The sequence below is a fragment of the Martes martes genome, assembly GCF_963455335.1.
Source record: "Martes martes genome assembly, chromosome: 5".
Classification (NCBI taxonomy): Eukaryota; Metazoa; Chordata; class Mammalia; order Carnivora; family Mustelidae; genus Martes; species Martes martes.
Genome location: NC_137892.1, coordinates 47,991,404 through 48,017,059, shown reverse-complemented (window position 1 = coordinate 48,017,059; position 25,656 = coordinate 47,991,404). Strand labels below are relative to the sequence as shown.

At 38.8% G+C, this 25,656-nt stretch overlaps 1 protein-coding gene across 1 annotated transcript in view; it reads left to right on the top strand.

Moving 5' to 3' along the window:
• The first annotated feature begins 5,596 nt into the window (after positions 1 to 5,596).
• Positions 5,597 to 25,656, top strand: part of RHOBTB3 (Rho related BTB domain containing 3) — a 51,770-nt gene continuing 31,710 nt past the window's right edge. Inside the window, exons 1-5 of the mRNA XM_080804922.1 lie at positions 5,597 to 6,244; positions 6,422 to 6,647; positions 11,397 to 11,583; positions 21,421 to 21,575; positions 25,066 to 25,177. Of these exons, the coding sequence (XP_080661048.1) occupies positions 6,243 to 6,244; positions 6,422 to 6,647; positions 11,397 to 11,583; positions 21,421 to 21,575; positions 25,066 to 25,177 (682 nt within the window). The 5' untranslated portion in view covers positions 5,597 to 6,242. The remainder of the gene's footprint in view (positions 6,245 to 6,421; positions 6,648 to 11,396; positions 11,584 to 21,420; positions 21,576 to 25,065; positions 25,178 to 25,656) is intronic.

Below are 25,656 nucleotides of genomic sequence, written 5' to 3'. Positions count from 1 at the left end.
TAAAAATGAATGGGAGGAACAAACCACAGCTACATTCACATGAATGAACCTGACAAATGGTGATGATTATAAGAACCAAGGCATGAAATTGTATATGTACTGTGGTGCCACTTATAAAAAGTTCAAAAAGAAGCAAAACAAAAATGTTTGCTTAGGAATGCACAGATAGTAAAATTATATAGAAAAATTAATAACTAATCATCACAAAAATCAGGCTCATGATTATCTCTTAAAAAAAAGAAGAGGACTGTAACTGAGAAGGGGCACCTGAGGTGGATATGTGAGCACGTGTGCCTGTACCGTTGCTTGAATGCTGATAGTTCCCTATTTTCTGATTTGGGAGCTGTTCAGGAATGTTTATTTTATAATTATTAACTTATGATAAGTTTTATGTACTTTTCTGTGTATGTGTGTTGTATTTCAGGATGAAAAAATTTTTAAAAACTCACACAAGTCTTGTTTGCACAAAATTAACTGCTTTAACATCTTATAGTACTATGTATTCTGGCCCCAACTTCTTTGCTGGAATAACTGCCTTTAAGATGTACCATGAATGAGAGGCGCCTGGGTGGCTCAGTGGGTTGAGGCCTCTGCCTTCGGCTCGGGTCGTGGTCTTGGGGTCCTGGGATCGAGCCCCACATCGGGCTCTCTGCTCAGTGGGGAGCCTGCTTCCCCCTCTCTCTCTCTGCCTGCCTCTCTACCTACTTATGATTTCTCTCTCTGTGTCAAATAAATGCAGATCTTTAAAAAAAAAATTAAAAAAAAAAAAAGATGTACTGTGAATGAATTTCACGTGGTTGTGCTCACTGTAACCTTAGCTTGGAATCCTCCCTTTATTTTTTTTAATAAAAAGTTTTTGTCAAAACAACTAACCAATTAGTGTTTACACTTACACAGGTTTTGCATAAAACATAGTTTTTATTTTTAAAAATTCAATTATTAAAATACCATTTAAAGAAGTAGCAGAGAAAGATTATCTTCTCTATTGTAGCTTTCCTTTAGTGGCTCACCAAAAAAAAAAATGTCATTTTAAGTTGTATTTCATTATTGAAACACAGTCTAGTAAATACCACACTGAAACAGAATCTAGCTATCATAACAGAATCTATCTACCATAATGTGAGACATATTGAAAACATCTGTGCCTTCAGTTTAACTTTATGGTAAACTTCCCACATTGTGTAACTTGTTCCAATACTTGTGTCTTGGGGTCTTTAGCAGTGTTTTATATGCATATTCTCAAGGTATTCAATGCACTTGTTTTTTTCCATTTGTGTTCCATGTATAATTTCAGATATTTTCATCTTGGCGAGAAGAAAATTGTTTTCCCAAACGTATGTTGTTTTTTGACTTTCATTGTTAAGAAAGCTCAGAAGAGGCTTTTTAGCATTTATAATATATGAATTTTCTTTAAAATATTGGCTTAAATAGTACATTACTAAGTATGCTGGCGATATTGTGGAGTTTTGCCTTCATGTTTGGATACCTAGTTTTTAAATGGCTAGCTAATTGTAATCAATTCAGAATATCATCATTGATTAACTCTGATATGCACTTAGGGTAAAATCAGTAAAAGTAGGTGTAAATTCATATTTAAAACAATGTTCCTTCTAATTTCAGTGATTATGGCCACCTTGTCAGATCTGATTAGTCATTAGTTTTTACTTTGCAGTGTAGCTTCCGAAGGGCATCAGGAATGTCAGCTCAGTCAATTGTGTTTGCCTATTCTTGCATTATGAACAGTATCTCCATTGGTCCATGCTGTAACAATTAGTTTACTTAAATACCATAAATAGGGCGCCTGAGTGGCTCAGTCTTTAAGCATCTGCCTTCAGCTCAGGGCATGATCCCAGAGTCCTGGGATCGAGCCCTGCATCAGGCTCCCTGCTCAGCAGGAAGCCTGCTTCTCCCTCTCGAATTCCCCCTGCTTGTATTCCCTCTCTCACTGTCTCTGTCAAATAAATAAAATCTTTAAAAATAAATAAATATCATAAATAAATTCACTTAGATACAGAAATTGCACCATGTGGCAATATGTTGAAAACAAACAAAGGAGACAGCCCTCCCCTCCCCTGTTATGTGCTGCTGTGCTTTCCCCCTCGCCCCAGAGCACCCCAGGTGCTTGCCCACTTACTGATCAGGTGGGGATGCTGGTGTCAGTCCTCACATTCAATATGAGTAAAGCTTAATTTCTTCCCCTCTTTTTTGGTAAAAAAAAATATGTGTTTATACATAGAAGTTCAAATACTTACTCTAAAATGTCAGGAGTCATCTTCTGAACCCCACTTTGGAGACCCTTGCTCTAGATAAGTGTTTCAGAATTTTGGGTTTTTTAAATGTTAGAAATACCCTCTTTTTACTGAAAATGAAACTAATGTATTTTTAAAAATTAGGTAACAATAACAATGGTCTGATTGACTTTGAGTTGGGAGAAGGTGGAGCTCAGACCTCTCTAGATATCCATCTTTCTCCCCAGCCTCCTCAGGTGGAAAACTAGTTTCCATGAAACACAGTTGGGAAAATCTTATGCTTCCTCTCTAGTCATTAAGGAATCAAGATATTTTTCAAAGGCTGGTATATTAATATTAATGATCTGGGGATCAGTAATAACGTATTGAGTTACCTCATACATACCTGACATGCATATGTGGCTACGTTTTATCTGGGGATGGGAACATCTATTAGAATGAATATAAAATAGTGGCATTTCAGCTGTGAAAATAGGAAAACATATTGTTTGGACTAGAGGTGCTTGCTTTTGTGTTCCCCAGTGACCTTGAGATTGGAGAACATAATGATAATCGAATTTGTCACACCCTGGTAAAAGTAAATATTTTATTAAATGCTACGGAGGGAAACTACAAGTATATAAACCAAATAAACATTGTAAATAAAAGGAAAATAAGTATAAAAAAGTAGTATTAAGATAATTTTGAAAAGAATCTTTAAGATATCAGGAAATGGACCATCTGTGATCTTATATTAGCCAAGATAAGTAACACTAGCTACCATAATAATTGACCACAAAATGTCCTGCTTAACTCAGTAAGGATCCATCTTCTCACTCATGTCTCAATTCAGTGCATGCTGTGAGGCAGCTCTGCTATAACCAGTCATTCAGGAATCCAGGCTTCCTCCATGCTGCAGACCAACAATTTCAAAAACATGGCTTCCACATCAACCTGGCTTCATCCAGTTAGCAGAAAGGGATAAAAGAGAGTAGAGTAGGCATACTTTTCTTAACTGCTCAACGGGGATTATATTCTACTGCCAAAAATGAATTGTCTGGCCCTATTTACATGTAAAAACTGTGGAAATGTAGTTTAGCTATGTAGTTCAGTTTACCTGGAAGAGAAGATGGGTTTGGTGAGCATCTAGCTGAGCTCTACTGTATATACAGATGAATTTCTAATCTATAATTATCATCAGGTCTGACTTTGGAAATCTCTTGGGAAATCAGTCTCTTTTTTTTGCTTGTTGTAATAAAGGCATCTGCACCCCAGCATGAATTTCAGCTCTTGATGTTTCCTGAACAAGACATGATCCTCCATGTCTCTACACCTTTACATATGATTTGCATATGATGTCTGCCCATTCTTTCTAAAACTCTTTCCCTTTCCTCCTCCCTCCTCTTCTTCCACATCTAGCAATTCTTCCTCATCCTTTAAGATGCAAGACAATGTTTACTTCCTCTATGAATCTCTCTCTGATGACACACAGGCACAGATCTCTTCCTAATGTTCACTGAACTTTATCCTTGTACTTTGTACCTACCTGTTACTGCATGTGTGAGCCTGTATTATAATTATTTAAAGGAACCTGTATGTTTTCAAAGAATTGGGTGATTAATATTTATAATATAGTGACCTTTAATTATAGACTAAGTTTCTCAAGGTTAACACTTGTGTCTTATGTATCTTAGTATCTCCCATGCCTGCCTAGCACAGGCCTGGCTCACATACTCAGTAACAGAGGAGAAAAATGAATGCTCTCTTCCTGCCAGTTTCCAATCCCCACCCCCCCCTTTTTCATATTGTGGCAAAAACATATAAAATGTATCATCTTCGCCATTTTTAAGTGTACATTACAGTAGTGTAAACTATATGCGTCTTGTTTGCAATAGATCTCTAGAACTTCTTCATCTTACAAAACTGAAACTCTGCTTCTTGAACAACTCTCCATTTCCTCCTATCCCCAGTCCCTGGTAAACACAATTCTTTCTGTTTTAAGAGTTTGACTAGCTTAGATACCTGATGTAAGTGGAATAATGCAGTATTTGTCTTTTTGTGACTGACTTACTTCACTTAGCATAATACCCTTAAGATTCATTCATGTTGTAACAGATGACAGGATTTCCTTCTTTTTCAAGTCCAAATGTTTCATTGTAGGTACATCCCACATTTTCTTGATCCATTCATTGTTAGTGTCTGTCTTTTTGACCTGTGCTTGATTACCAAAGGGGACTGACAAGAAAATATATTTTGTATTGACCCAATAGAAAAGGTGATCCTAAACTCTTAAATATTTCAGGATGGTTTATGTTCTAGAGACTAAAGGAGAAATTATACTTAGTGCAAGGGAAACCAGATTTAAAAAAAAAAATCAGTGACTACAGAATGAATGCCTCCTGTCATAACCTGTGAGCATGAGAAACTATATTATACTGCTTCCAACTGAGCAGCAAGGGCCCATAATAAAAAGCTGTTCACATTCCAAAGGCCTCTTACCCTAGTCTTGTCACTGCCCTACTCAGCACCTCAGTACCTCTTCAGTACCTCATGCCCTCAAAATAGCTCTTTTGAGAAAAGAAATTTTAAAGTAGGGCAAAATAAATAAGGGAAGGGATAAATAAGGACTCTTAAAACACAGAGCACTTGTGAGGATTTTTATGTTTATGGAGAAGCTGAGTCCCACAGTAACCTCTGGCCCTTCTTCTTGGTGTTAGTGGATTCCAGTGTTCATTTGCATTAAGGTAGTTTGAGGCCGTTTAGAGACTTTCATAACCTTTACATTAGTGCATTATCGTGAAAGAATCTGAAGTATCCTTGCATTAGCATGATCGTTATTATTTCAGTTAGTCTAAGGAGCTATTATTAAATGTGTAGCCATTATGTGTACTGAAAAATCTCCAAGTAAATGAGCATTTAGCTTGTAAATACCTCACACGTAACTTCTTTTTAAAACTATCACAATAAGAACCCCAGCACTTTAAAAAAAAAAAACCTTGCAGTTTTTGGTAAAATATGCCAAATATAGCTTGAAATAGTAAATAATCCCTCAAAAGCGATATTAGCAAATTAATTGGTGTGTGAACAAAGATCCCTTTCTGCACCAGCATGAATGTTGCCTTTATTTTTTTCTCACAAGTATGATTTTAGAAAACAGCTGTAGTGCATGTTGACAAATGACAAAGCGGCAGACATGGTAAAACACTTTCCGTCAAAGCCAAGAGGGGAAAAAAAAAATTGGGCTGCCGGAGCGGCCAACGGGCTTGAATGCCTAGCTTCCCTAACCTCTTTTTTCCCCAGTCTTTAGGGAGCGGGGGCCTCACCGCCCCACCCCCCTTTCCCTGGCTCTGGTTACAGCCTTTCGAGTTGAACAAACTTGCTGCAGGCGGATTGGCGATCAGGAGCTCTCAGGCTTGGATGTTGTATTTATTAATTTATATTCCGCGGGGCCCTGTGCGGGCTGGCCCTTTGTATCCGGCCTCCTTGCCCGGGCTTGGGGGCCCCGGCGGGAGCGCGCCCCCCGCGTCCGCCCGACCCTCAAGGCCAGCACGTGCTACGCCCGCCCGCCAGGCCCGCCGAGGGGGCGGAGGCCCCGGCTTTTTTCCTAAGCCACTGTCGGCCAGAAGGAGGAGCAGCAGCAGCAGGAGGCGACAGCTGCCCTGCCCAGAGAGCGCGGCGGAGAGGGGGCTGCAGCGCCAGGGCGCCTGGCCACTCTTAGCAGCGGCGGCGGCGGCGGCCGGGGAGGCGGGGAGCGGCGGGCCGCTCGGGATGTTCCCGGGCACTTCCTGACTGGTTGGCAGCGCGCACACGGCCCGACTCGCACGTCCCCGGCCCCCTTGTCGCTCGCTCGCTCGCGCGGGCCCGCTCTGCGTCGGCCGCGCCGCGGTGGAGGCGCGCGAGGGGGACGCGGCCGGGGATGAGCTGATTGCGGGTAAATACGCCGCCGCCTGGCCCCGAGAGGCCGCGAGGAGCAGCTTTTCTCCAAGTCGCCGCCCTGCCCTTGGATTTGAGATCATGTACGTACGCGTCGCGGTCCTGCCATTGTCTCTACCCCAACGCGTGTCGTGCGCCCCAGCGCGAGGGGCTCTTGCTCATCCTCGCCGCGCGCTGCCCCCCGCCCTTCCTGTTCGGATTAAAGTGATCCTCGCGCTGACCACGCGCCTCTCTCCCCCTCGCCCCTCTCTGTCGTGTAGGTCCATTCACATCGTGGCGCTGGGGAACGAGGGGGACGCGTTTCACCAGGACAATCGGCCGTCGGGGCTCATCCGCACTTACCTGGGGAGAAGCCCGCTGGTCTCGGGGGACGAAAGCAGCTTGTTGCTGAACGCGACCAGCACGGTCGCACGTCCGGTGTTCACCGAGTATCAGGCCAGCGCTTTTGGCAATGTCAAGCTGGTGGTCCACGACTGTCCCGTCTGGGTAAGGGGTGGCAGCTGCTTGGTGCCGAGGCTGACGAAGATTTTCTTTCATTTTTTTTTCCCCCTTCCTCTCCCTTTCCCCCCTTTCATGATGTGGACCGTCTGGGTCACCTGCGTAGAGTTTTTAAACATTTGGGGGGAAATCTTTATTTTCCTTTGTTTCATTAGGCAGGGGCAGCCCGGTCAGAGAACAATCTTAGAAGGCAAAAAGCCCCAGTGGCAACATGGAGCACTTACTCATGGGCTTCAGGACTGTAGGTTGTCCCTTGGTAGCTGGCAGTTGAATGTGACAACCCCAAGGGACGGGGTCACTAAGTTTCACCAGCAGAGAGCAATGTTTTTTCATGCCTACTCTGTGGGTGAGAGTGTAATATTAGTGTTCTAAAAATAAAGTCCTCTGAAAGCTCAACACAAGCAAAAATAAATTTCACTGGGACGGTTCAGGAATAGGACCCCTGGAAAGGAGAGGAAGAGAGAGGGACTGAGAATTAATTTTAAACCACTCATTTATAACACTATCCACTTTTGAAAATTTTAATTCTTGTTTTTAATTTTAATAATGTGGATACTCTTAATATAGTAGCCATTTGTTTTCAGTGACTCATAAATCAGAAATAATAATACTGCTTGGAATTTTTAAAAAGCTTTAAAATTTGTAACAATTAAAAGAAATTGTAATGAAGTCGATAAAATTCTAGTCTGATTCTTGAGTGCTTGATAAAAGGAGAAAAATCTACTCTCTGACACATATATATTTTCAGTACATTATAATATAATAATTATAATGTAATACACAAGAACAGTAGTTATTTAAATGTTTTCATTTAATTTTATTTGAAAATTTCTGATTCTATGCTGGTATTGGAGTTAAAATAGTATAACTAAAGCTGAAGATTATATTTTGTAACAGATGAAAACTTAGTGTCTGAAAAAGAATACAAATTATCATGTGAGATTTTATGTTTAAACATCAATTGTAAAAACCTGAATTGTGTGCTATAGGGAACTAATACACCTTTCTAAAGGAATGTATGGAATGTGCCTAGAAAAATTACTTATGCAAATTATGGGATGAAAAGATCACTACCTCAAAGAAATCTTCAGTTAATGGATATTTATGTTAATGAGCTAAAATAAATAAAACAGGTCTTTTTTTCAATAACCAGGTTTAAACTCCCGTTTATCACAGTGACGATGCCAATCATAAGAAGCATCGGTAAGGAACTTACTGGCTGGAGTCCATGCAAACAAGTGAAACACTTCTTTTACTTTGGTCATATCATTGTGAAAGATTGTACAATTTAAAAACTTACCGGTTTTACACACAGTTGAACAAATGTGGAGTGAATAGAGTAAATAAATTTAAGGAAAATAAAATAAGCTGAATTAGGATGTTAGGATTACTTTTCCTGTTTTTTCTTCAAGCTGTTAACTCTTTACTGTTCATGTTAATTTAGCAAAAAACAATACTTGCGATGCCAGGTACTGTAGTAAATGAAATCTTCCAAAGGATTAAAATAAGCCTCTGTAGTCTAGATTTTTGCCATATACTGATTATTGTGCTTTATTGTACTAATCACCTTTTGTTTGTTTAGAGTCTGGTCCTGTTTAAAGCATTGAGTTTTGGTACACATTTCTGGGTTATAATGATATTCAAACATAAGGGAATACATTTGTAGACCTTCTCTTTATAAGGTGCTTTTCTTCTCTTGGTGGTAAGTAAAAGTCCTTCAGAGATACTCAAGTTGATTATGTTTATCAGCTAATACTTGACGTGTACTGGAACAGAATATTCAGTATAGCAAGGCAGATAGAGCACAGCTTTTGATAGCAAAAGGACCTGATTTCAGATCCCCACATTGCTGCTTAGTGGTTTTTCCTGGTGAGTCACTATCTTCTCTTAGCCCTATTTTTCCCTATGTATAAGATAAGACTCCCTGCCTCCTAAAGACTCCCTGGCTCCTAGAGCTGTGCTGAAGAGTAGATGAGATGATACATGTGAAGTTCTTAAGATAGAAACTGACATGCTCTAGTTGGTAGTCCAGGTGGTAGCTACTCTAGTAATACAAAGTTTATTACAACGTCAGTATAACCATGTATCCCTTATACTAAGCAAAAGTAAAAAGTGTTCCTACACATTATTCAAGATTTACACAAATACAATACATTGAGGTAGCAGTGCTGGTACTTAGTAGGTGCTGTATTTGCAGCGCCAGCAAGTGGAATAAAATTATTGTTTTGCTGTAAAATTTTAGATTATTTTTAAGAATATGAGTTCCATTCTCCCAATGTGGCTCCAAGTGTTGCATTGCATAACCTCCCAGAGGAAATCCTGGAACTGATTTACAAGGGGTGGGAGAATTTGATTTCCTTCGTATTTCTAGAAACCAGGAGAGCATTTTCTCTTTGACATAGCTTGATTAGAAATGTGGTGTTCGTTCCTCCTTGGAATCAGAATGAGATAGTTTTGCTTCTCTTTTCTAGTTTCTTCTGTAGATCTGTAGCCTCACTATGGATCCTTGCTGTATATACTTGACACTTTTAACATAAATGTGTTTCAAATTCATTTTATGTAGTTCATTATTATTATGTCTCTCTCAAGCCCACCCTCCTTTTTTTTGTGCAGTTACATTATTTTATTTCTAGATCTTTTCCTGTTTACCAAAAATATTGCACAAAAAGCAGTGAGGTAATGCATGCACAGTTTTCTTGTGCAGGGTTTGAAACTCTGATTTGTTTTAAAAACAAAATTATTTTTGGTTTTAATATCCTCAATACAACAGTGATAATGTTGCCAACACTCATTTTCTCATGACATTTTCCTCTAAATGTCTCCTTTCCTCCCAGTACACCTCCGTAGTTACTCTGGAATTTTAAACTGTTCGGAATGCAAAGAGTAGTTACTTTTGATTTGTTCTCTCACAGTTAAGTGGCTGTTTAATGTTGGTCCCACCTCTGTTTAGTTTTTGTTTTTTATTCCACTCATCTGACTTTGTTCTTTTTCTTTGTTATACTTGTGTACCCTTGTTATGCTTGTATACTTTGAGCTTGGATATTACAACAGATACAATTGGAACTGAATGGATTTGTGGTTTGGGATTTGGAAATTAGGGTAGAGCTCTGCTGGGAAGCTTTCACATTTTCTTGATCTGTGTCCCACTTCACTTCTCCCCTGGCTGAGTTCAAGTTCAAGACTGCCTTTGGAGTTTATATTCCTGTAGTTTGCCTATTTTTCTTTTTTTGGTCCTTTTTGTTTTCCTTTTTAAATGCTCCTGTTTTCAGTAGGGTAGTTATATCTAAAAATCTTGCTGTTCTTGTTACTCTGAGTGTACTTGTAGGAAGTGGGTGGATTGGGGTGGGTATAGGCAATTGGGAGAGGCTTTGCTGGACACTGTGGAGGTACTGGTGAGAAGCAGCTCTCTTTGCAAAAGGGGATTGCTGTGTAACACTTTTCTAGAACTTTCCATCATACAGTAGAAGCTCCATCACATGGCTCTTGATTGACTTATTCCAGCATTATTACCCTGTTTTGGACTCATATTTCAAAGTGTGAACTTTCATAGCCCAGCAGTTTTTAGACCTTTTAGCCACATCTAACTGTTTTCTTAATCTAGCTGTAATATATCCTGAAAATACATACCAAAGGCTGCATGAAACGACAAATAATGATTAGCAGTTAACTAGAATATGAGAAGAAACCCACTAATGCATATTTAGCAATGGTATTAAGATGCATATTTTTCTTATGCTACTATTCACATAGAAACTTTGAAAAAATGCTTTTAAAATACCAAAGCTTTTAAAGAGTAGGCTTCATAATAAATTACTTTTGGCCCTGATTCTAAATATAAATGTTATTAATTATAGTCCAGAAGTAAAAATTTTAAAATTGAAAGACTTATCCTGAATTTTTAATTTATATAAGCTAAATACGTGAATTGAAAAATTGGTTCATTACAATGTTCACACTTTATAATATACAGTGTCTTTTTATGAAACATACATCCCTTCACATACATATACACTATATGTATACACTACTGTCCAAAGGGTGGATAAAGTTGAAAAATATACATACATTTTGAAAATATGTATATAATATGTGGAACTCCACAGAATTCACAGTGTATTGCAATTTAAAACTCTGAACAATCCTGCAGTGTCTAATTGGGTCACAGAAAATCCTTTGAAGCTTCCTTACTCATACTGATGCTTTGGCATCTAAGGCTGTGGTGTTAACATTTTCAAAATTAGGAGTGCCTGGGTGGCTCAGTTGGTTAAGCCTCTGCCTTCAGCTCAGGTCATGATCTCAGGGTCCTGGTATCAAGCCCCGCATTGGGATTCATGCTCAGGGGAGAGCCTGCTTCTCCCTCTCCTTCTGCCTGTCCTCCTTGCTCTTGCTCTATCTCAAAGAAATAAATAAAAATGTTAAAAAATTTTTTCAAAATTATTAGGTGATAAAAGTATGACATAATTTGAAAACAAAGTGCTTGTTTGTACTCTCAGTAATTCTCTAGATCTCCTTTATAGTACAACAACTACACTGTGGTCTAGGCTAAATGAATACACAAAAATAGAAGAGTTGGTAGGCTTCAGACATTTTTATTTTAGGTAATTACTTATTTAAAAATCAATTCTTCTTATGAATTCCAAAAGTTAAACTATAGCAAAAATGGTGTGTGTCCCATTTTATTTCATGACTGATTTGAAGACAAGTAGACTAACGAGTGCTCTTTGCGTTTTGGTTTAGGACATTTTTGACAGTGATTGGTATACCTCTAGAAACCTAATCGGGAGTGCCGACATCATTGTGATCAAATACAACGTAAATGACAAGTTCTCATTCCACGAAGTAAAGGATAATTATATCCCAGTGATAAAAAGGGCGTTAAATTCAGTTCCAGTCATCATTGCCGCTGTTGGTACCAGACAAAATGGTAAGTATCTAACTTTTTTCTTATGATAAGAGTGCAGGTACCATGTTAATTTTAAATAGTGTTAAGTTTATTAATGATTGATATGGGTTTTTTTGGGAAAAAGATGACTGTGTTCAAATGCCAGCTGTTATCTCTTCATCACTGGGTATGATAGTGAGACATCAAAGGAAAGTGTCACAGACGACTGCTGGGATTCTGATGGGTACAAATTTGTCTTCTAAATTGCTCTTTTACAGAAGTGAAGGAAGTCAGTGATTGTGTTCTTTTGATCTAGGAGAGGTATTGGGCTGGTACTGAGCTCTGGAGGACTCTTTTTGACATTCTAAAGGCCTGTCCAGTGGGAAGGATAGATTGTCTGCAAAAGGATTGGGCTTGGGAGCAGGATTTTTACATAGCTAGGAACAAGTGAGGTGGAGACACTGACACTCCTGCCTGAGAGAGGGACTCATTTCCTCCATGGCTGATGGATTTGGTTGGTTCAGTCCATTCCAGCCATTGCTGCTATGCATATTGTTGTCGGATATCCTCAGGCTGACACAGAAGTCACTTTGATTTGGTGGTATTTTATAGTTCTCTTTAGTGGTGTTTCCTCAGTGAAGCTGGCTTGGAAATTTTATTCTTTTTTTTTTTTTTTCCTTTTCGTTAAGGTACAGCAAAGGAAAGGACATAGAGTTCACGAGGTACCATGAGTGCAGCTTAGTGCATTTTTAAATATATATACATCCCTGCAGCCATCTTACAGGTCAGGATAGAGAACATTTGCCTCACTTTGGAAGGCTCTCTCATGCCTCTTCCCAGTCACTAGCCCCCCTTCTATGGAGATGACCACTGTTCTGACTTCTCACCATATAAATTAGTTTTATCTATTCTAGAAATTTACATACTTGGAATTATACTGTATGTAGTATCTTGTGTCTAATTTCAATTAACATAATACTGACATTCATCCCTGTTGTGCTTGTCTACAATTTGTTATTTTGCTGTGTATTTTTCAGTTGTGTCAATGTGCTGTACTACATTTATTCATTCTCATTTTCATGGTTGTTTCATAGAAATAGGATTTTGGGTCATAGTCATAGGGTAGGTGTATGTTTAGCATTAGAAGACACAAATAAAGTGGGCTTGACCCTTCCTTGACCCCACATCCCCTCTACTTCCCTGTTTCTTTTTATTACTGGCCTCGATTCTTGAAAGAGTCATCCACACTTCCTGAGTCCACTTCCTGACTCCCCATTTATTCTTCAGTCCACTCTAGTCTGACTTTGACTTTCACAATTACATTGTATTTGCTCTCACTCAAGGTTACCAGTTAAATGCTTCTTGCCAAATTTGATTTCCCTTTCCATTTAATTTACACTTTAACTTATATTTTAATAACAATTCGCCCTTTGAGGTTATTTGAACACATCTCTCCCTCCATTTAAAAAAGCTACTCTTTCTTTCATGGTTGTTCCAATTCTCTGTCTTGTTACTGGTCAACACCCCCCACCCCATACACATATTGAAGCACTACATCCCTAGTTGTTACCAGGGTTCCATCCTTTGGCTTCACCTCTTCTTGCTGTTTACTCTGACCTTGAATCTGTTAATCTCCTGTTTTCCCTTTTCCTGTATAGACACTGATGAATACCCAGTCTCTTTCTCCAGCTTTAGTTTCTCTTCCAACCTGTGTCACCACAAAATCTTCCCCTTTCTGCTGAATTCCATGTCTTGGTGAATGATGTCAAATCTATCCATTCACCCCTAGTAGAATCATCCAACCCAACTTTCCTCCCATTCCCATATCTAGTGGACTAGAAGCTCTTTTGGTTTCACATTTCAAATAAACCTCAAATTCATTGCTTTCCCTTTGTCTTCATTGGATTTCAGATCCTAGTCATTTAATTATCTGTCATAGTAACCTTTTTGGCTTAAAGAGGCAGTTTCTGATCTCGTAGGATCTGAAACTTACAGAGTTCTAGAGGTCCTTTGTAAGGGAAAAAAACCAACATTACAGATACACACACACACACACACACACACACACACAAATAAGCATGACAATTTGCAAATCTAAAAAGCTATCAAATAAAACCACAATGAAATGCTACGTTACACCAGTCAGAATGGCTAAAATTAGCAAGACAGGAAACAACAAATGTTGGTAAGGATGCAGAAAAGGGGAAACCTTCTTACAGTGTTGGTGGGAATGCAAGCTGGTGCGGCTACTCTGGAAAAGGGTATGGAGGTTCCTCAGGAAGTTAAAAATAGAGCTACCCTGTGACCCAGCAATTGCACTACTAGGTATTTACCCTAAAGATATAAATGTACTGATTCAGAGGAGCACCTGCACCCCAGTGTTCATGGCAGCAATGTCCATAATAGCCAAACTGAGGAAAGAGCCAAGAAGTCCATCAACAGATGAATGGATAAAGAAGATGTGGTATGTATATACAATGGAATATTACTCAGCCATCAGAAAGGATGAATACTTACCATTTACATTGGTATAGGTGGAACTGGAGGCTGTTATGCTGAGTGAAATAAGTCAATCAGAGAAAGGCAATTATATGATTTCACTCATATGTAGAATATAAGAAACAGCACAGAGGATTATAGGGGAAGGGAGGGAAAACTAAATGGGAAGTCATCAGGGAGAAAAACCATGAGAGACTTAACCATAGGAAACAAAAAGTGTTGCTGGAGGGGAGGAGGGTAAGGGGATGGGGTAATTGGGTGATGGGCATTAAGGAGGGCATGTGTTGTGATGAGCACTGGGTATAATACACAACTGATGAATTATTGAATACTGTATCTGAAACTGCTGATGTACTATGTGTTGGCTAATTGAATTTAAACAGAAAAAGAAGATAAATAAAAAGCTGTCAAATACCAGGCACCTGGGTGGCTCAGTGGGTTAAAGCCTCTGCCCTTTGGCTCAGGTCATGATCCCAGCATCCTGGGATCAAGCCCGACATCGGGCTCTCTGCTCATCAGGGAGCCTGCTTCCTCCTCTCTCTCTGCCTATCTCTCTGCCTACTTGTGATCTCTGTCAAATAAATAAATAGAATCTTAAAAAAAAAAAAAAAGCTGTCAAATACCATAAACATTTAAAAAATATTTCTATTATTTAACAGCTTGACATTTCTTTAATTTTTCTTATATTTGTTGGCTGCTTAGTCTTTGATTACTTCTTCATATGATAACCACTTTTGCTATTTTCTATATAGAGAAGAAAATTATAGTGTTTCTTCCAATGTATTTCTTCACACTTCGTATGTTTCTGGTAATGGGCACTGTCGTTTGTGTTGTGTTCCTCTTTCAGCCTGGCATCTTTGTTTCACAACACCAAACAAGTCTACAATGTGGGTGGCAGAAACATTCCTCAAGGCTATTCATGTACCAGGACAGTTCTCAAACATTTAACTGTACAAGGAAGTGACTGCAAACCACAAATAATATCTCACTAAACCTAAACTTAAATCCCCATTAGCAGGATCCCAGAAATGCCTGTCATTACTCCCGGACTGCCTGACATAAAAGTGAGTTGGAGTGTGAAGAGGCAGTGGTCTTAACCAAGTATAGTTAGAGGATCTTACTTTGCAAATCTTACAAAAGCATATGACTATGTTTCTCCCAAGGCTTTGGAAAAGACTCACACACAAGGGCCCTGACACTTAGGCTTCATCAGCTTTGTGGTGAATTGAACTATGGTCTCCTGTTCCATCCTTGCTTCTTTCTGAAATAAATCCACTCAGAATAATCATCCTAGAATATAGGTCAGATCATGATAGTTAATGCTTTCAATTCTTTAGAAACTTTCTTCTTTTTCCCTTCTATTTGCAAAATTTCAAACCCAAGAAAAGTGACCAGAACAGAACAGTGAAGCCCAGAGATTAAACACACACACACACACACACACACACTCTCTCTCTCTTTTTTCACTTGGGAGTGAATTATAAAATTATGGTATTTCTTCAGTGCTAATTACTTAAGCATGTATTGTTTAAGACAGAGCCATTTTCCTATCAACCATAATCCAGCCATCATTCAAGATATGTGACATACTATTATCTATGATCCTATTATTTTAAACATAACCCACATTCACATTTCCCCAGTTGTTCCAAAGCTATTTTTTTTTTAATCCAGGATGAAATTAAGGACTACATACTGCATTTAAATGTAATGTCTCTAATATCTCTCTGGTCTCTTTTAATCCAGAACAGTTCCCCAGCCTTTTTTTTTTTTTTTTTTTTTTTGTCTTTCATGACACTGACATTTTTAAAGAATCTGAGCCCATTATTCTGCCTAATTCCTTTAGTTGTAGTGGTTGCAAAATAGTGATTTTCTGTCGTTCCACCTACACTTATAGTTGGTATTCTTCTGTAAATAGAGCTTGTCCTTCTCTCTGCTCCCACGTTTCTTTTAGAATCATTATAATTCATGGATTTGTTTTTTAAATTCAATATTTTATAATCTGTTCTTATTCTTATCCTTTCTCTTGCTCATATTACTCCAAATTTGCATGGAGGGAGTCTTTTCAATCTAGTTCCAAGTAGTTTTTGAGTGTTTCCTTATTTTATGGCATAAGCTGTCCCAGGCTCACCTGGAATCAATCAGTCATTTCTTCAGGGAGCCCTGATTCCATTTAGTGAGCAATGACATTAAGAAACTAAGATCGGGGCTTTAGGGGTGCTCCTAACTTTGTCATTGCTTCAAGGCCCATTCATTGGAGATAGATACATAGATATATAGATATGTTAAATATATGTATTTTGTTTTTTTTATTTTTTATTTATTTATTTATTTTTAAAGATTTTATTTATTTATTTGTCAGAGAGAGAGACAGAGAGCGAGCGAGCACAGGCTGACAGAGTGACAGGCAGAGGCTGAGGGAGAAGCAGGCTCCCCGCCGAGCAAGGAGCCCGATGTGGGACTCAATCCCAGGATGCTGGGATCATGACCCGAGCCGAAGGCAGCCGCCCAACCAACTGAGCCACCCAGGCGTTCCAAATATATGTATTTTAATCACGAGTTCCCATTGATACTTTTTCCAATCCAGTATTGTATCTCTCTTCAGTAATTTTCTCTTGTAATGTTTTACGTAAAAGTCATGATCATTCATGATCTATCTCCTGACTACTTTTGCCACCTTGTAGGCACAGTCTTTTGTGTCTTATGTACCCGACACACTGAACTCCTTGAACTTAATGTCTGTCTTTAGATCTGGGGAAGTCTCAACTTCCTGATTTCTTCAGATATCACCTTTCCTCCATTTTTTCTATTCTGTCCTTTTTAGACTCTCATTAGACTGATGTTGAAACTTCTGGATCTCTCCTCTGTTTCTCCTATCTTTCTTTTATATTTCCTAAGCTTTCTTTCTCTGTGTTGTGTTAGGGGAGAGTTTTGTGGTCTTCTTTTCCCAACTCACAAATCACTTCCACAGGGTCTGTCCTACTCTTTTGCTTCATTACGCTTTAAAAAATTCCCACAGCTTTTCATATCCAAGATCTCTAGCTGGTTGTTTTTCGTAATTTCTTCTACCTGTTTTAAGCATGTAAATACTTTAAGAAGAAAACCTCTCTCAATTAATTATATTTATTTTAAGATTCTATTTTAGTAGGTCTAATAAGTCTTGCCTTAAGGAGGACAATCTAAGTCTTGTCATTTGATGAGATTTTATTTCATAATATGGAGGCTTCTTAAATGTTGGGTAATTCTTAAATTGCCTAGTTTGCGGTTTAGATTCTCTGTTGGATTAACGCCTTTCTCCTCCTCTGCCCTGCTGCTCTCTGAGGTTGGGGTGGGAGTGAGAGCTCGTATGAGATCTGTAAGCCTCGCTGCTTCCACTGGGGTCTGCAACTGATCTCCACTCAGTTGTCCATGGGCCTCCTTATTGCTCCCCCATGATTGAGCAGTGAGTATCCTTGATGTTGCCCGGTGTGTGACTTCCCACCTGTCCTCTGAGCTTCAGCTTCCCTCTTTGGTCCTGTGCTATCTGCCTTCAGCCTTTAGGCACTCCTCCTTTCTGGGTGATGAGTTTCTTTCCTCTTAATTTTTGAGTCTTACTGTATATACACATCTCCCTTCCTCTTTCCCCCTCCCCTCCCTTTCTTCCTTCCTTCCATTTCTCTCTCCTCCCTTCTCCCTCCCATCTCCCTCCCCTCTTTGTTCAGTCATTTCTTTGATTTGACAGGGAGAAGAGTTGCAATGTGGGCTTTGCTTGCCATTTTGAAACTGGAAGCTAATGTGTTGTTGTTTTTTCTTACATTCAGACCTCTGCATGTGCTATGCCCTCTGATGGGAGTGCCCTGCCCTGCACAACTCCTGTCATATCAGCATGGCAAATTCATACCTATCCAGTAAATCACTACCTTTTCTGTGAAGTCTTCCATAATCCCCGGGCAGAGTTAATTTCTTCCCTTCTGTTCCCATGATGATTTTACATACCTTATTTTAGTATTTATTGTATTTATTATATTATAATTTACAGTCATGTCTGTGTTGGCTTAGTTGACTATGAGCTTTTATCTGTGTATATTTCTTGTTTGATACATGGTAGGTACTCAAGAAACATTTGTTCAGTTAGTTAGATGAAATTCATTTCACATACAGATGTGATTGCAAAGTAATTACCAAGCTAAATCTGTTATTCAACCCGAGGATTTTTATTGCTTCCCTCCCCCAGTCCCTTCTAATACATGAAGCTGTGCTGTGTGTTCTCCTGATAATTCCTCTCTTGAGCTCTTTTTAGAATTAGTTCAGCAAACACAATCAGTCTCATCATTTTCCTTTGTTACATATGTTTTGACAAGCTTGACTTGTATGTCTTCTTCATCACATTCGGCTTTGAACAAATTTTTGGCTTTTACTAAATATTGAACCCGTCTTTAAAAGAGAATTTTTTTCTCTGAACACACCTAGGGGTGTTCATAGCCTTAAGCTCCCCAAAATGGGCATCCTTTCTTCTTTTCTTTTTGAAGTTCTGATAGAGTTGAGTACATTGCTAGGCTAGAATTCTTAAAAGGATTTCTAAAACTTTCAAGCAGTTGGCAACATTGTAAGAATCACCCTACAGATTCCAAAAACCACTGCTTTGAAAGAGATACCATCCATTTGAATTCCAGAGTTACAACGTATTTGCTTTAGAAAAAAAATAGACGTTTGTGGTAACACCTTAAAAGTTATCGCATAAGAGAAGGAAAAGAGACTACAGTGTTAACTAGAAGTGTAACACTGATGCCCAGAGTTGCTGTGACCCTGAGGTGGGCTCACAGAAGTGATATCCTGAAGAAGGCACTGCAATTTAAAATTATTTTGAGTCCTTTTATCGTTGCTGGTGAAATGCATAATACAGGTTTATTTTTTTCTGAAAGTGTTTTGTTGCTTTTCCTGCTATACCCACCACATAATGATGAGACTTTTTTTTTTTTTCCTTTTGGGTACATGTGAACAAAAAGCAATGTCTTCTGTGTCACAGAGGAGATGTGAAGACTAGATGTGAAGAGGAATTTTCTAGGCGTGTATGTCCGTAAAGGGCCATGGTTACACACAGTGGAAAACCATGCTTAGCAGGGTTGAACCTGAAATTAGTTGGATTTTCCTTCAAATCAAGATTATTTCTTAAAAATTGTTTTACATTATGTTCATTTAATTTTTCACTTGAAACACTTTGCTTTATTTTTGTTTAGAAATACAGTTTAATAAGATGGACTGCCTTCTCACCCCATTCCATCAACATAAGGAGAGCTTTGTAGGCATAAGAAGGCCTCTGTCTTCAGAAAATCAAAGGCACTGTTTATGAATTTTTGTAAAGAATGTGAAATACCAATGTGTTATTTTTCAAGATAGGCTAAATTCTGTACAAAAACCTTATGTGCTCCAAACCGAGATGATCTTGGAAAAAGTAAAAGCAAAAACTCAAAATTCATGGCTTAATTTTGAGAACCCATGCTTAACTTTTTAATCACTGGGTCTTTACTTAAACTGAATTGTTATCTTATCTTTTGATATTACTTTAGTTATCAAATAGAGCAAGTAACAGTTTTATCATTGTTTTTCCATCTCTGACACACAAGGAGACTTGGACAAGTCAATTATCTTCCCTGAGCCCCTTTCCTCTTCTGCAGAAGGAGGTTGTAAATTCCTGGTTTCTGAGCTCTAAAATGCTTTCAATGAGGCTGAAATTATCTACATAGTTACATACGTAGCACACGCATGCACTGAATATCCTTTGTGTACGTATATATGGCCCACCTACATGCAGTTCATTGGTAAGGAATTTGTTATGTAGGCTGTGGAAGTTGCCCAAATGTCTTTAAAAAAAATTTTTTTTTTTTTAGATTTTATTTGTTTATTTTAGAGAGAGGAGAGGGGAAAGCAGAGGGCGAGGGAAGGGTGAAGAATCTTAAACAGAACACATGCTTAGTGCAGAGCCCACCATAGGGCTTGATCTCACGACCTTGAGATCATGATCTGAGCCGAAATCAAGTCAGATGCTTAACCGACAGAGCCACAAAGGTGCCCCACAAATGCCCTTTGAGGGCCACTGTACTTACTCTCTCAGTTACCAGACTATTGGGTGCTCATGGCGCACAGCAGAGTCCCTTGCCAGGTATTACCTTTAGCTCATAGAAGCTGCTTGCTCAAGGTTCTGCCCCCTTCATAGCAGCCCTCATCTGCTAACCACTGATTATCTTGATCGATGAAGGGGCACAAAGACACAGCTGCCTTTCCCCAAATGGGGAACCATTCTAAAAGGCCATCTAAGCTCCAGACCCCCCAGTAAGATCTGCTAAAATCTTTGTTATAGCTATATTGCAGTTTGAATTTTTCCTCTGCGCAGTCCACTTCCCTCACCCCTGAAAACATTTGTTCCCACGGTCATTCCCTCCGTAAACCTCCTGCACTCCTATCTCCACTTCAGCGTCTGCTTCCCAGGGAAACTATAACAACATGAATTCTAAAAATGGATTTATCCCTGTTTAATTTGGCTGCCATTTAAACAATGATATATCTGATGTGTCATGAAACAAAACAAAGCTTTCTGCTGAATCTAGAGTTGAACATAAAATTTTTAACTTTATTGAGGAGTGTCCTAATAGGTATGTTGGTCTCTCACCTGCCCAGCCATGCATCTGTACACAGTACAACCATGACGCTTAGGACAGTTCACATTTTGAATAAATACTTTTTATTCCTTTAGCTTATGATTTTTAGTCTTGAAGAGAAAGATAAGTGATTCAGTTGGTTTCTGCAGTCGAATACTTTAGAGTCTAATAATTGAAATGTCTGGATTAATAAGAATGTATGAAATCTATAAAATTTTGCAGCCTTGAGGATTCAGATCTAGTCAACTCAGTGAATGTATTTCAAGTTTATTAAAAAAGAGGAAGGAAGAAAGGGTAGAAGGAAGGAAGGAAAAGAAAAAAGAAAAAAGAAAAGAAAAAAAGCTAACCCACTGTTTTCCATGGTTTCTATGGGCAATTAGGTTGTTAATTTGTATTGATACTCAGGATGTCAGGGGTGTATAAAGGGAAACATGTTCTCCATTACTAGCTGGTTGGTTTAATTACTATAAAAATCTTGGTAATATATATTAACTTATTTTTTAAGTTCTTATGTTTTCTAAAATACTGTTTATTCTTGCACTCAAAGCTTGTTTACTTGAAGGACCTTTCTATTAGCACTGATGCTTTTTATTCAGAGTCTGGTGGCTAGTGGACATACTACATGCTCCTGAACTATGGTTCTTGTATGAATTGTTAATTTGTTGTTGAATGTTCAGGTTGCCTGTGTATATTTCTTTTCCTGTTAAATTTCAAAGCTCTTTGTTACTCCTATTTCTTTCCTCAGAAGAATTACCTTGTACATGCCCGCTATGTACCTCAGACAGAGGGAGCTGTGTCAGTACCACTGAAGGAATCCAACTTGCTAAAGAACTGGGAGCTACCTATCTTGAACTACACAGCCTTGATGACTTCTATATAGGAAAATATTTTGGAGGAGTGGTGAGTGGTAATCCCTATTACATAAATTAAAGTCATTTGTCAGGCTGGCTGTGTAGCTGTTTTCTAGATCCTCAATTAGAACTTTAGTTTTAAAAGCGTGATTGGTCTTAACTTTGAGAAACAAACTGAGAGTAGAAGTAAGGTTTTGTCAGAATAAAATTATAATTTTATTTTTCTCTCCAAATGAAGCGTTTTTGATTGTCTAACAGGATAGTTTAGAATTTTCCATTTGATGATACTGTTGTTTTTTGTTGAACATATCAAAACTATACTTACTTACACAAACCTGTGATGCCAGTTTTATTCCTAATCTTCGTATAGTTCTATGAGACTTGCAACCTGAACCATTGGGCCATGCAAGTTCTCCTTCATTTCTATCTACTATTTGAAAAGAATGATTTTTTCTTCCTCTATGTGTGTTTTGGCAAGATTTTGTATATTTCTAAATGATTCCACTCAGAAGTATCCATAGCAACTACTCCTACAAATAGCTTGTTGGGCCGCCTAGGTGGCCTAGTTGATTAAGTGTTGGACTCTTGATTTCTGCTCGGGTTATGATCTCAGGGTCATGAGATCGAGCCCTCAGCCTCCACTCACCAGGGAGACTACTTCTCTCCTCTCCCTCTCCGTGTGCCTCTTTCCCTGCTTGCGTTCATATGCTCTCTGTCTCACAAATAAATAAATCTTAAAAAAATACATTTGGAATTTGCTTGGTTGGTAGGTATGGCATTTATTGGGTCCTGTAGGCATTTTGAGGCCTGTCTTAGCACACAGCACCTACCCTACACTATTAGGACTGCATGGTCCTTGGGAAATACTGTGGAGTTTTATCATGTAAGTATTAACTCACTTTGGAGCTACCTTTTCAACCCTCTAAGAAGTAACTCCACTCAAGGACAAATTCGGTAAGCATGGATGAGAGGTTTAAACCAAAGTAAACCCTGCATTAAGCAGGAGCACTTTGAACTTCTCCATTAGTTCCCTGGCTCTTTGTCAAGTACACTTTCCATTATACTAGAATATTCATTATGTAGATTCATGTCAAAATGTTGAGGTCTCCACAGATGACTGTAGAAATTTCATTTGTTCTGGACAGTTACCAAACTCCAAATAAGAACCAAAGATAAAATAAAACCCAAATATAAATGGTTCTGATTTCTGTCATGTATATGTGGCTATTATGTAGCCCAGTAATGAAAAGAAACATTAATAATACAGCATTAAGGAAGATATACTCACAATATTGGTATCATAATAACTGTGAGAAACTTTTGTCTTTTTTTTTATAGTGATAAATAAAAAAATAGAAAGGGTAGAAAGGTAGAGAGGACTGAAATGTAATTTTCCTGTCAAAGACATTATATTGTAGTGGATTTTTAAAAAATCTTAATTTAGTCTAAGAATCTTGCCTTTCCCTGAAATATTTAGGAAACTAAGGAAAAATGATAGTTTGGCTTCGTTTGTTGGAGAGGAGGGGGCTGGTTCTCTTGGGGTATGGTGGTCTCCTTGTTCCCTGCTCTAGTTCCTGAACCTGAAATCGCAGGGTCACTCTTCCCACCTGCCAACTCCCACTTTTCTCTGCTTGCTTCTGCTTCCTCCTCCTTGTTTCTCTTTGTTCCTAACACTTGGTGTTGCAGTTAGAGTTGGACACTTGATAAGGATTGAAGATGTGGTCAAGGATTGGAAGAAAGACACGGCAGTTTCTTTTTTCCCTAAGACTTGGTGAGAATATGGAAATAAGATCAGAATGATCCCTTATGGGATTGTTGAATAGTTAAGTATAGCTTTGATCTTGAGTGTAAGAAATAGTGGCATTTGCAGGAATATAGATGGAGATGATAATGTCAGAGTAAAAGGAGCATTTAAAATCTTGTGTTTAAGCGTCAGAGATGAAGACCTGGGCAAGAGGGGTGTGGGCCCTTTAGCTCTAGAGAGCCCCATCTGGCCCTCCTCCAGTTGCACCCCCATGACACAAGTAGATGGAGCCAAGAGGGTATGCCCCCTTGGAGCTAGTAGCCCTTCTAGACCTGCACCATCCATGATGGCAGTCACTAGCCACAGGCAGCTATTTGTGTTTAAATTAACTGAAGAAAGTTCAGTTCCTCAGATGTACTACCCACATCTCAGGTGCTTAATAGCTACATGTGGCTTGTGCCTACTCTTCAATAGCACAGATATACAGAGCATTTTCATCAACACAGAACAGAAGGTTCTATTGTACAGTGCTACAACTGTATTCCAAAACCCAGGACCCCGGAAGTCTCTGACCGGCGACACTCAGGCTGTTTCTCAGGCCTGTGCAGGCCTTTTTCCTGGGTCAGTCCTCCTGAAGGTGAATTGCATTAGTAGTGTGTGTGTCCCTAGGTCTGAAGAATGGCCAAAGGATGACTGCATATGAGGATGGGGGAAGGGAAGAGTAGAGTCTTCTTGCACACATAAAGCTCCTCAAGGCATGGGCTGGAGCAGGGGATGAGAAGAGAAGGGGCAGTCTTGGGGCCCAGGAGTCAGGCACCAGTTCTCCCTGTGCTACACGAAGCTCTGAGAAGGCTGAGAATTTAAAGCTAAGCCTGGCTTCTACATAATAGTTTGTTCTCTTGATTTACGAAGTTTGAATATTTGTGTATGTGGTACATAGACCTCTATCTATTCTTTTGCCCCAAGCCTTACAGCATAAGGCATAGGCCTGGTACTGTGTAAGTGTGTGTGGTTAGGATTTTTTAAAGATTTTATTATTCTTTTTATTTTTATTTTTTAAAAGATTTTATTTATTTACTTGAGAGAGGGATAGCAAAAGAAAGCATGGGGGTGAGCAGGGAGAAAGAGAACCAGGCCCCCTGCTTAGCAGGGAGGCTGACGTGAGGCTGGATCCCAGAATCTGAGATCATGACCTGAGCCGAAGGTAGATGCTTAACCCACTGAGCCACACAGGCACCCCTGAGGTTTTATTTTTAAGTAATCTTTACACCTAATGTGGGGCTTGAACTTAAAACCCCAAGATCAAGAGTTGTATGCTCTACTGACTGAGCCAGCCAGGTGCTCCAAGATTTTTAATTTATTGCATAAAGGATGTATTTCGATGAAATTTATTCAAGAAAAAAATAGAACACGTGCAAACACTCCTAGTTGATATGAGCATCTGTGACATAGAGCCAGATCTGTCCTGCCTTGAGTTTCTCTAGTATTAACTGCTGTGGTTGCCCACGAGATAGTTATTGATAGTCACATAGTTGCACTGCTGGGCTTTCTTGATTATTCAAGAGAATAAACAGTTCCTTTTTGAATGAATAGTTTATTTATGCTTAGACAAGGCACAGTCTGTTCTACTTAATACATTTTTTAAATAAAAAATTATTTAGAAGTGTTTGCTAAAGCTTACATGTAGATGGTACTGGCATTAAAAACATTTGGCAAATGTGATTTGGGGTACCAATAATCTTGTCAGAGACATAATTTTGTTGAAGCTTTAATTAAAATTCAATTCATGTTTTAGTTGGAGTATTTTATGATTCAAGCCTTAAATCAGAAGACAAGTGAAAAAATGAAGAAAAGGAAAATGAGCAACTCATTTCATGGAATTAGACCACCTCAGCTTGAACAACCAGGTGCATTTATTAACCAATGTCTAGACATTCAACTGATATTTGTTATAGATCACTTCACGAGTCGTAGAGCAGTTGTTCCCAAATTTGAGTACGTTGAGGACTCACCCGGCATTCTCATTCAGTAAATCCGGGGTGGGGTGTAGAATCTGCTTTTAAAATAAGTCTCCAGGTGATTCTGAAGCAGGTGGTACTTGGACCCATTTTGAGGAATACTGTCTTAAACTTGAGTCTATAGCTTCTTTAAAAAATAGTTTGTATGATGAAGAGCTATCCTATATAAAAGTCTAAGAGAAATAACAACCAAATGCATTGCATAAACCTTAATCGGTTCAATAAAAACATCTCAAAGACTTTCTTAGGGCAACTGGGTAAAATTTTAATATGGACTGGAAATTAGATGACATGAGGGAATTGTTAATTTTTTGTATATATGGTAATGGTTCTGTGATTAATCAGAGAATGTCCTTATTCCTTGGAAA